At 46.9% G+C, this 12,773-nt stretch overlaps 1 protein-coding gene across 1 annotated transcript in view; it reads left to right on the top strand.

Moving 5' to 3' along the window:
- Positions 1–1,047: 1,047 nt before the first annotated feature.
- The window catches only part of LOC142558496 (uncharacterized), a 264,295-nt gene continuing 252,569 nt past the window's right edge, over positions 1,048–12,773 (top strand). The window contains exon 1 of the mRNA XM_075670624.1: positions 1,048–2,141. Within this exon, the coding sequence (XP_075526739.1) occupies positions 2,042–2,141 (100 nt within the window). The 5' untranslated portion in view covers positions 1,048–2,041. The remainder of the gene's footprint in view (positions 2,142–12,773) is intronic.

Here is a 12,773-nt window from a genome sequence, read left to right as displayed (position 1 = left end):
AATGCGGCTAATCGGCACTTTTCTGAGTATAGTTCTAGGCCTTTCACATGCAAGTAAGAATACGTTTGTGTGACTGCCAACTGTAGTCTTGCTCCTATCTGCTAACGTGCCACGCCGGACGCCCAGAAGCAGATATCATCTGCGTAGATGGATATCGTAATCGTCCTTGGCAACGATCCAATAAGATGCCGAACCGTAGCACTGCTAGGCATCTTGTAATTCTATCGTTAAAGTAGGAAAGTACATAAAGCCTAACTTTCTGTTAGAAATTGTGTGTCCTGCGCTGTAGTTTCGAGCAACATTTACCCAGAATATGCAGCGAAATGCATTGCTGTTCCCATTAGTGTATCTCCGAGCCGCACAATAAAACTCCATGGAAACTTGTTAAAGTGAAAAACGTAGTTAACTCCAACCTGTTCAGTTGCCGGTGCTCAGCAGTAAAATAGAGACCTCATGTAGCCATATAACACCTTACCAAGCACACAAAGTCAGAAACGCAGTCCCCTTACAGTTCATAATTGTGCACATCTGAAATAAGCAGCTACGAAAGTTACTCTTGCCTAGTTCCAGCCACTTCTTTTTTCGCCAGTTCACTGGCTCTCGCTTTAATCCTGGTTCGCTTTGTTTATATGGAGCTCCACTTCCCTCTCGGGTTACTCTGTGTATCCACTGCCCTACTCCTACCGTCATTCTATCCATCCATCCCGCGGTACATTGCTTCATTGATCCCTCTAGCCACCTCCTCCTTTCCATTTCAGCCGTCTCGCCCCCCTCCCCCCCCTTTTTTTTATCCACCCGTAGTCGCCGAGTCGCTCGAGTAGAGAGCGGCCTCCGCGATCTGTCGATTCATCCGTCCAGCGCTCGCATGAGGCCGCTTCGTCGGCGCATGCGCCTTGAGAGGGCCAGTTTGCTCCTGTGTCTACTTCTCCTCTTTCACTGCTACAACAACCCCAACTCTCTCTCTCTGTCTCTCTCGCTCTCCTCTAGCTCTCTCGTGGGCTCCGCCATCATCCTCCAGAAGAACCCCGGCGCTCCGCAAACGGACCGCGGAGAGCGCGCTCGGCTCTCGTGCAGTGTGGTCACGCTTTTCGCTTCGTGCTTCGCCTCGACGCAGGCCACGCGCTTATCTAGCTTTGTGTGCTGCGCGTTCGCGCTTTCCTACTCATAAAAGAATAGCGGCAGCTTGCGCCGGGCCGAACACACGGCTCCGGTTAACGCTAGAGGCAGCCTCGGCCATCGCAATTGTTTACCTACCGGTCGCGTTGAAAGTGCTTGCTATCGTCTGACTGGCAGGTGCGCCGTCTGCTTCCGGCCGTCCGCTACCACGCGACAACCTGCGGATTCATCTGTTGGGACAGGTCTGCGTCTCGCCGTCTGTTCCCATCGCACCATTTCGGCGGAATCGTCCTGCGGATTTTTTCGTCGTTTGGGTCGGTTGTAGCCGCAGACCGGTGCTTTTAAAGCGTGTTCACCGGATACGGTTGCTTCGGGCGAAGACTCAACTACACCTCGGGTGTCGGAAGCCATAAATACTTCAGCGTTACCTTTCATCTCGACTCCTCTGTGCCAGAATCGTGTCTCCACTTTTTCGTCTGCTGTTCGTGAAGAAAGCCGTGTGTCGTGCAACATGACTTCGCTGCAACTGTCGAGCGTGCGCTCGCGAGCATCTCCACTGGACTTCTGAAAACGAAAACAAAGTGCGATTTCAATGTGAACAGTTCCATAATCACGCCGTTACTAAAGACTGTGTTTGCGTCGTTACAAATACTGGGAAAAAAACAACGGAACTCCGCGACTGCGGCGTGCCCCGAGTAAAATTACGTTGGTTGCGGAGACCAGCTTCTGAACTGAGAGTTTGTGCGTGTTTCTTGCTTCCATTTTTTTTTCTTATCCTTTTACTGCGCAGTCATCACTTCTGGTGTGAGAAACCATGCAGGTCGCGTTACTACGTGTTTTGCGGTGAAGTATTCGTGACTTAGTTTGCAGAAGAAAATGTGAACCGTCTCCTTTCCTCGTACCTGTGCCGGTTCCGGTTCTCGCCATGATCGAATGCTCCGTTTGCCGAGGACCGTTCGGATTAACGGCTGTGCTTCGTCTTGTCGGACTGCTGCTTCTGTGCCAGCATGCCGGAGCCAGAAGAGGTAAGTGATAATCGACCGGGAGATTCGTTTGCAGTTTGGTCCTCCGTATTTTTCTTTCTTCTTCTTTTACTCGGCCAATGCTTGAGATGTGTGCTAATTGGATTCCATATATTCTAATTACAATTGCTCTTTCTGATCTCTTCATAGTATTGTTACTATATATATTGAAAAAATAAGGAGATACCACAACGTAGTAGTAGTAGTAAAGTAGTAGTATTTTTGTAGTAGTAGTACCACAAGAGATAAGTTAATACTGCTGTAGCAGTAGTAGTATGCAGAGGTAAGCAGATGCTAGTACTATATTAGAAGCAGTAAGATAAGAAATAGCAGAGATAAGAAATAGCAGAGATAAGAAACTGCTACTATAGTGAGGGGATAAGCAGATACTATCACTAGAGTAGTAGTAGCAGTCCGAAGAAATTATTAATACAAACAATACCATTTTTTTATCAAATAAGGACAGGTACGAAGAATTGGAATACACAAACACACAACTGTTATTGCTCCTTCTATACGGCGGTTCTACAAGAGCTCATCGGGCTCTTATGTTATGTTATGTTATGTTATGTTATGTTATGTTATGTTATGAAAGGGTGTCACCAGGCCATAATCTCCTATCTTCTCCGTCATGTGCACATATCACTCAGTCTTAAAGCGTAACCTACGGTTTTCATTCATTCCTAATACTGCTAATGTTCAAAACAATAAGAACAAGAAAAGAGAAGTCAGTTTCACACTTCCTTTGGGCCTCGTTTTAGTGATTGGTGTCGCAAATAATAGTGCAAGAAGTACTTTTTTATTATTATAACAGTTTACGTATCATCGTAATAAGCTGACGACAGCAGCAAGAAGAAAAAAAGAAAATGACTACTACGGGAACTCCTAGTGGAAATACGCCGCCACAGCTAGGCAGCCGTTGTCGTCACGTTTATGTTCAGAACTCCGGCAATTCTCGATCTGTTTACAACGCTTTGCGACTGGCACTGGAAGGGGCTTCTCCGCTTCCTCGTCGTCCAGAAGGGAAAAAAAAAGTAATGTGAGAGAAAAGCACGGGCATCCTCACCCACCTGAGTGGAGTCGAGAAACAACCTTCGCTGACTGCGTGAAACGGCGGCAATCTTCAGCTTGACCGCTTCTCCCTGGGCTTGTAAACAGATAAGTCTTGAAGGTGTCGTTGTAGGTGCCTGTGAAAATTATATTCTCGACGCGACTTCGGGTGCGTCCGACGTTCAGAGGGTGATTCCTTTTCTTTTTTATTGCTTGAATCGTTTTATTTCAGGCTTGTTAAAAACTGGCAAGCAGAAAGCTAACCGCACTCACAATACGCGTAGACTACGAAAGAGACCAAGACAGCCCGGAGCTGCAACCGTTTTACAGCTGATACTACGCTTACAACCCGCTTGTAACAAACTGGTTCGCGCGTTAAAAATAAGTCGACGTATTTCAATTAAATTGATATGGTCAAACACGGTTACAAGAACAATTACGAGCTTTTGTATTAATTTCGCTATACACATTTTAACGAAGCGGCGAGACATTGCTTAAACCTTTTATGGCGACTTGCTGGCGAAGCATCACGTATGAACGACGCAGCAATGGTATAGCCTCCATCTCGATGCTAGGTGATGCGCCTCACAATGCATCCTGCGTCCGATTATGTTCAAGTATGCTCTCCGCACGACGGAGAACAAAGCGTGTTCAAAAAAGCGTGTGCGAAAAAACGAAAACAACAGCGGACACATTTATGGTGCCTCTTGTGGGCACTCGGAGTGCGATATATGCAACGTCAAATGCGCTCTGAGGGATATATTTTGCACTTATATGCAAAACCCGGATACGTTAAGCTGTATCTCACTGGTATTCGTTTTGTAGTTCTTCGGGTATGAAGATCTGTTGTCTTCGGGTATGAAGGTACGAAGACTGTTGTAGTGAAGGTGGTTACACGGCATGAGCCTACGCGCTTATCGCGTACGCTGTGTAAAGCTAACAAAAATGCATGCATAGCACACTTGATTGATTGATTGATTGATTGATTGATTGATTGATTGATTGATTGATTGATTGATTGATTGATTGATTGATTGATTGATTGATTGATTTAAGGTGGAGTGACTTGTTATAACATTCCAGTCGATTTGTTCAATGAATACGTTGCCGCCACAGTGAAACATGAAAAGTTATCCTTCACTATAATCAACCAGTATTTCGGCGGCTCCCGATACAATAAGCTGCTCACGATCACTCCTTGAAAAGCGCGATCATGCATGTCTGCGAAGTTTTTGACCGAACGTCACCAATGCAAAGGCACTTCTTACATAAAATGAAACAAATGGGATCACCGCAGTGCCCCCTCAGTGCGGTGTATCAAAATGATGAAGCATACTTACTCTGCTATTAAAGCGTGTTTGCACTGCGAAGAATCGTCATAAAGTCCGCAGTGAATATATCTCAGGGTTATCGCCTTACGTTGGGTACCTGCACCATGGACTATTGCCGCCTGTGCTTCGCATGCTGCGAAGGCGCTCTCAGTATTTTTTTATTTTTACATTGATTTCGACTAGATACTCTATTTCTGTGTGTTTTGTGTTGTGTGGTTCGCAAGTGTTATGCGCCTGTCGCATGTCCCTTTTTGTGTCACATTATTTATCATGGCATTCACCCAAAGTAACAATCCAAGCATACTGCCGGGCAAACCACTCCGGCTTCGATTAAAGAGCCTGTCTCTTTTCTAACAGCTTTTACGCACTTTGCTACCACAGGCGGGTCCGTCACTCGCATTGAAAGAAATAACGGTGCAGAGAAGCCAAATCTAGAGAATATGCGCGTAGCCTGGAATAGGAACAGGGAAAAATCAAAATTAAATTGCGGGGTTTTACGTGCCAAAACCACTTTCCGATTATGAGGCACGCCATAGTGGAGGACTCCAGAAATTTCGACCACCTGGGGTTCCTTAACGTGCACCTAAATCTAAGTACACGGGTGTTTTCGCATTTCGCCCCCACCGATATGCGGCCACCGTGGCCGGGATTCGATCCCGCGACCTCGTGCTCAGCAGCCTAACACCATAGCCACTGAGCAACCACGGCGTGTCCACAGGGAAAAACAGCCTTCCTGGGTATATAGACAGCCACTTTCAATAAAGGATTTAGAAGATATGTGCAAGTCCCGTACAGTTTTCCGATGACACACGAAATGCGTGACACATCTTGCTTTCTTACCAGCAAAGAGGCCACATTCAACTTTTCACAAAAGTATTGTAAAACATCAGTCCTACTTACCATCACAATTTACGCCTGCTACATGATTATCAGACCCATTGCGGCATCTGCACCGGCCGCAAGTGCAATTGCAATTCCAGGCATCAGAAAGAAAGTTGGAGCGCCGTTGCAACTATTGAAGCAAGCAACGTTGGAACACATTGGCAACATGCACAGATTCCGGCAACATGTCTACAAAGATGGTTCGGTAAAACTCAACGGCACTGCTGCTGCAATCATAATCCCGGGCAAAATCTGAAGAAATCAAATTAGAAACTTCATGTGCGACCTCATCGACGGGTGCTGCGCTTGCGACCCTCCGTGCCGGACTCAATTTTATTAATTCCGATCCACTGCGACAATTAACACTTTTTAGTGATTCCAAGGCAGTCGTTCAGGGCACACAAAGCTCAATGCGCCACGGACCCAATGAACAAATGGCCTCAGAAATTAGACACATATATCATCGCATCCATGACAAGGGACACAACATAATGTTTCAATGGCTTCCAGGACATTCCAACATCAGCGGGAATGACCACGCCGACGAAGCTGCCCGATCTGCACATGAAAGGGGCCACCGTGTCTTGATTCCGCTTTCGCGAACAGACGCTGCGGCTGGGCTGCGATTGATGTCCCGTGAATGAGCTTTGCCTCTGTGGGACTCGAACGTTTTCACCACGTGTCGTTTGTGTTCGTTGTCTCCGGACATACGGATGCACCTACCACCTGAGTTACCCCGACGTGAACTGAACATGCTCTGTTCATGTACCGTCTGTGGCTAGGCGTTGCATTTACGAACTGATATGCTTTCCTTATTAGAATGGCCAGCACCTCCACGTGCGACACATGCAACAGCGATGAGACGCTCGCACGTATTATCTGTATTATCTGTGTCTGCCCGCGAAATCAGACACAATTGATGTGCAGAGGGCTGAACCATTTGGACAATCGTTCACTATCAGAACGCAAAGCTTTAGGTCCGCGCTCCCAAAGGACATGCGCGCAGAAGGCCTTGCTCGCGTTATTAAGCTTCCTGCGGTCTACGGGGCTTCGCGGTAGACTTTCAGAACGCCGCCTCCTACCGCTCTATAGTGTACATGGTTTGTTCGTGCTCGTCTCTCTACCTCTCCGTCTCCCCCTTCCACTTTCTTTGTCCTTTTATCCCCCTTAACCCTTCCCCCCGTGCAGGGTAGCCAACCGCAACTACCTCTGATTAACCTCCTTGCCTTTCTATGCATCCTTCTCTCTCTCTCTCTGTCAACGTCATAAGCGCACATACAAACCGAATAAACCAATCGTAATGACGCAAGCAACAGTAAATGCACTTACAACGAATTACAGCCGATATAAGTAGACCTGTAAGTAGACCTTATAAGTAGACCTATAAGTATAAGTAAAAAAAGTATCTTTGTCGAGTCGGCATTTATGTCTAAACACTTGTAATGCCGCTGGAGATGTGTTGGGTAACGACTGTATTTTCTGCAAAATTGCAGAATGACACAACGAACACTACGCGAATATCCTAGCTGCAACAAATACGCGCCTTCAAGCGCGTTATTCCTTAAATAAAGCAAATAACTCTCTATAGAAACGTTCAACTGTTCGTTTACAGTGAATTCTAGTCGATTATATTGACTATTAGCTTACATGGGACGATCATCGTCGATTGTTTCTGCACAACTTATTTTTGTGTGTCATTGCGAATTTTATTATACAGGGTGTCCCATATGTCATGCACCAAGATTCAATGATATAAAAATGCCACGTAGCTGGACAGAACCAAGGTAATGTTGTTTGCCATCGCTTGGAGATACTTAGATTATGTTTTTTTTTTGCATTCCGGTTATACTTAAATAATTAGTCTTAAATAAATAACCAACTTCTCAATTATTATGATTAAATGAAACGTGTCAATGAGAAAATTGTAGAGCAACATGAAAAAGCTCCCGATGCAGCATTCTGTTGCACAGTACGTGCTGCATGAAAGTGTTTTTCCGAGCGTGGAACAAGCCCGCGCGAACACGCGCGAGTGCCTCTAGCGGCCAGTCGCGCGGCAATATTGCGTGTATTCGCATGAAAATAATCTGAGTATCTCCAAGCTACGGCGAACTACATTAGCTTGGTTATATCCAACTACCTCGCATTTGCATATATATAATATATTTTTTTATTTAGATCTTGGTGCACGATAGCTGGGACAACCTGTATATATAATGGTTCGGAATAAGTGCGTCTAGCATTGCTCCGTGCCTGCGTATCGCGAGCCAAGTATTCCACCAACGCGGGTCTCTTGCTCCGTGGTTCATTCAGACAGCCCCGCAGGGTCGGTCGTTTCGTAAGCGAATCAGGACCGGTGAGCCGCCGTTAGCAAGGCACAAAGTGCACGAAGCAATTCACTCACGCAAAGCGAACGTGACCGCACTGCGTCTGTTGCCCCGGCGAGAACAGAGTTACAAATAGTCGTGACCCACGACGTTTACCATGGTAATTTTTGTCAAACTATACGCCACGACATATCCAAATGGTCATTTTAGGGTCCCCATGATGATGCAAGGAAGGCCAACTCGAGCAATTTTGCGTACGTAATAAAGAAATCGTTGGCACAAGCAAGACATGAGGCTTCATCATTGTCATTAGATCGTGCTTATGCATTTAGTAAAGCTGACAATTTCTTTTTTTTCCGCACGACTTCCGTATCGCAACCGTGGTTTTACGAAACTACAGCTCGAATCAGTGGCCATTACTTTTCATGCCCAAGTGTCTGCTCGTTCTTATATCTTTCACTTTCCCTTTTTATTTCTCATCGTACCTGAAGTTTTCTTTCTCGTGGAGCTAAAAATTCGCCGTGGTCGTAGAATGGCGCAACATATCTTCGAGGTGGTGGCTGCAGCTTTTATGCTACCGAGAATAACGACGCTCTTGCTAACTTTGCCCGGACAACTTCCACACTTGCTTGATATGTGACCCACGAGGAAATGGCATCCCTTTCTGAAGGTATGAAAAGTTGCACGTTGTTGAAGTATGAACACCAAGCTGTAAACCTAAGGATAAAGAAGCTTGGCTTAGCCATTTTTTTTTTTGTTCTCCAGTTTAGCATTCTACCCCTTCTGGAACCGCGTGGCGCGACCGTACGTAACTTCTAGGTCGCCTGATTTACCGACGTGTATACGACTTGCTGACGCATTTAGCGAGTTACAGTGAAAGCAACGTTGCCTATTCGAAGGCAAATTAAGCGTCTCTTGCACGTACCACAACGTGAGGATTGAGGCTGAATGCGATCGAATGCGAATGCCATTCGCCTCCTTTGTTAATCATTGTGCGTTGCCCATTTTCAACGGTAGTGATCAAACTGACAAGTACAGTTTCCATGGCAACAGCGGCCATCGCGAACGAACGAACCCTGTCGCAGTGGGGTGCTGAAAGAAAAATTGGTGGTGTTGCTTTTTTTTGTTGTTGGAGTCGGTGCTTAAGAATAAGAGTGAGTTAGTATTCCTGTAGGGTCCTACGTCGATCCCGAAGCTTAGCCAGTGAGTACGTGGGCGATGCTTTAACGTTTTCCGCTGCTTCCTCCACAGTCAGCGAAGTAATTTTTTTGTTTCATCTACACTGCTTTGCACTACATATCTATTAGATCGTTCTCAAAAGCTGCTCATAGAATACATGGACTTGTAAAAAGAGAAACCGACCTAAATTGATAGCGAACATATATTTAAGGGAGTCGATCAGCCACTCACAAACGGGCCTTACGAACGGAGAGCTTTCAGTTATAGCACTTTTTTTTTTCTGTTGGGGTTCCTTTTACTAAGCCTAAGGATCCCTTCTTAGACAGGCTCGCAGCTCGTAACCTACTGCCAGTTTTCAAGTTACCCAATGCAGCTTGACATGTGTGGCTCGCCTAATGCAAGTACACCGTCCTTGGTACTTCCCGTAGTACTACCCCGAGTTCTTTCACCAGATCACTTCGAGAAAGCCACGGCAAGTTTTCCCTAGAAATTGGGGAAAAAGCATCGTGGTCCTAGCCGCATGAACGTCGGTGCTCGCTTCCACCAAAAAGCACGAACCTTAGCCATGCGACAAATGCGTGCTGCATTTTTCGCCATACCGCCTTCGCTGTCCTAATGACATGTACACTGCGACACGTACACTAGCTTCTAGAAATAAATTTCCCCAAATCTGCTGCAGAGAGAGTGAGAGAGAGAAAGGCAAGAAAGGAAAGGTAGGGAGGTCAACCAGGCGAGCGTCCGGTTTGGTGCGCTACACTGGGGACAAGGGAAAGGGGGAATAGGAAGTGGAAAGAGGAAATAGGGAGTTCGTGAACACAGTGTGCGTACGACGCAGTGCCTGCAGTGAAGCGGCGTTACGCCAAAGTCAAATCCAAGCACATACTGTGTGTCACGCCCCGCAGACGCTCTGGGCTGCCGTCGCTGAAACAGCCAATATAATAATCGGCAGCAAAGAATACAGGACTGTTGCCTCGGGAGACAATATTCGTGCTTCCCGACAGCTGATGACGTGCGTGCATTAAAGTCACCAGTGATGACCTACGAGCCGGTGGCCGTTAGCAGTATTTCTTTAGGCATCTTGTAGTCAAGGTGGCTTGCTGGGGATATGCAGACTCCAATAAGTTTGAAGGACACAGTGTTTCTTTTCTACATGCGGGCAGACATGCCTGTTGTCATCATATGTCGATGTTCTGGTTACCACTGATCAACAGCTCATTTTTTTTTCAACAGCGTTCGCCAATGCTGGCCGGAACACCGATTCATGTTGCCACGGAATCTGAAAAACGTGCTTTTCGGGGCTCCAGTAGCTTTCCACAAGCCTCAGAGTTCTGCATCTTCTCGGAACTTTTTGCAGAACGTCTACGCTGTTCCGATGCTTCCTCTCGAGATCCTCAAACATATGACGTTGTGTGGCGACATCTATCGTCGCAAGGCTTTGCTCAGTTTACCTACGTTGAAAGGCGCCCGCCACTGCGGCAAGTTAAAGGAAATTAAGAAGCGCACCAGTGTCCAAACCGGAATCTGAAGTGTTTTTCACGAGGGATTTGCCGACAGGCTGCAGGAACCGCTCGGTAAAAGAGAGTGCGCGCACGTCAGTACTTTGGTCTGCGTCCGTATTTCTGAGGCTTTTCACAGAATTCGGTGTGGGACGGCGGCAATGCTTTGAGCTGTCGCGAAAGGAAAGGTCGCGCGGTCTCCTATTCGGTCGCAACGCACACAGCTGACGTCATGATTCACCGCAGTAACGCCAGCCGGGTCCATCGAGCGTGAACCAGTTTAAGTGCGGAATGTCTAAAGGTTGTCGTCCGCTTCGATCCAGTTTTCTACAGGTTCGTCAGGGGCAGAATGTGCCACTGTAGAATCTGTGCATGTGCGTACGGGAATCCGCGGGTATCCGTGAGATCGCCGTGCAATAATAGCACGGGCTTCGTGTCGTCAGCGCCTCCTTAGCTCAATAACTTCTAGCATTCGTAATTCCTGCGCTCTTGCCCTGCGGTTAGCACGTTCAGCTAGGTGAGAACCACTGCAGTGACAACATTGTTGCTCCTGTGATGAACATGCCTTTCATTCGCGTTTTTTTTTATCTCTACATGTTCGACAGCGAGTGAGTGAGTGAGTGAGTGAGTGAATGAGTGAGTGAGTGAGTGAGTGAGTGAGTGTGTGAGTGAGTGAGTGAGTGAGTGAGTGAGTGAGTGAGTGAGTGAGTGAGTGAGTGAGTGAGTGAGTGAGTGAGTGAGTGAGTGAGTGAGTGAGTGAGTGAGTGAGTGAGTGAGTGAGTGAGTGAGTGAGTGAGTGAGTGAGACAACTTTATTCGGTCCACAATAGAAGCGAGTTAGAAACCGATCGACAGCTCTTCGGGCTAGGTCCACTGCGCCAACCCTTAAAACACTAAACGAGGCGAGGAGACAGCGATTAACCCAGTTACGTGAATAACCACGCTTTGATCTCGCGCGGACGTGTTGATGCAGCGAAAGTAACAGTGATTTATTCTGCGGAAATCTTCTCTCTCTCAGATAAATAAGAGCAACGAAATACAGGCTCGGTTCTGTAGCTGCAGAAAGCATCGCTAAAAATCTCTGAAGGCATAAGGCTCGAGTCGATTCCACCATCTAGTTCTTAATTTAACGCAAGCTAGGTTTAAAAAAATATCGGCTTTTACTTGCCAAAAGCACAATCTGATTATGAGGCGCTCCATTGTGGGTGAGCTGCACAAATTCGGACCACCTGGGATTCATTACACTGCACCTAAATCTAACGGCACAGGAGTTTTATCATATTGCCGCCGTTGAAATGCAGCCGCCGTGGCCGGGATTCAAGCCCGCTACTGTGTGCTTAGCAGCCCAACATAATATCCAGGCAAGCTATTTGTAAATGAATAAAGCAGCTCGGCGGATGCGAGGCGAACGCTGTACATTTTTAGAAGGTCAGTGATAGAGGCCTCGTCAGGTGAACTAAAGAGGATGCCCTGGTGACCGAGCTCGCGTACTTCGGTGATGAATTTGTAGTGCGGTGTGACCTTCCTAAGCTCTTTCTGTATGACTGTAGGGGTCTTCCATGCGAATTGACTCTCTATTGGTCGATATCTGCACCGCAGAAACATTCGTCAGTCCATTGCGCAAGAAAAGGTCGACTGCCAAATCATTAGGGACGAGAGTATCCGACCAAGCAGTGTTTGCGTGGCCGGGAGAGGAAAGAGACGTTAGTCTGGTGTGCCTAGGTCAATCACCGCCTGAAACCCAGCCACAACCCCTAGAGGGTGTGGCTGGACACCAGAAAAAGACACCAAGACACCTGGAAGAGGGCCTCTCCGATGAAACGACGCAGGCGGACGTCTTTACCGAAAACGGCCTAGGGTTATTTGCTCCCATCACCTCGTTTCCTCTTTCTCTCTTGACTTGGCTGGCTTAGATGAAAAAGAAAATGACGTAAAAAGTTAATGTATTGTCTTCGCTGCTGGAATAGTCCACAGGTTTCGCGAACAATTTGCTTATTTCGCACGAGTTCGGCGAAGGTCTTGTCCCCATTACACTTGTTCTTCGAGGACACGTGTGATATATTTCTGCCTTCGTACACTGTGAACACCCTAACGTAGACAGCTTACAGAATTGAAATATGCGTTGTTTCTTGTAGTGCCACCAAGCTACAAATTGAAGCTTCGACATTTCTTCAACATGTTGCATCGTTGTCAACCTGGAATCAAAAATGAGGAGGGCCTAAACAAAAAATCCGAGGACAGCTGAGCACTTCTTATGAGTAGTGCATGCGAATGCATTAATGTTCAATTGAACGGCGCTGAGCGGTCCCTGCAGTTTTGCGCCTCGAGCAACCTACCCTGGCGATAGTTGCTGCCCGAGCCAGCAAGCAGCAGC

This window comes from Dermacentor variabilis, chromosome 9, assembly GCF_050947875.1.
Source record: "Dermacentor variabilis isolate Ectoservices chromosome 9, ASM5094787v1, whole genome shotgun sequence".
Classification (NCBI taxonomy): Eukaryota; Metazoa; Arthropoda; class Arachnida; order Ixodida; family Ixodidae; genus Dermacentor; species Dermacentor variabilis.
The sequence above is the reverse complement of the archived record's forward strand: the minus strand, read 5'-3'. Positions and strand labels throughout refer to the sequence as shown.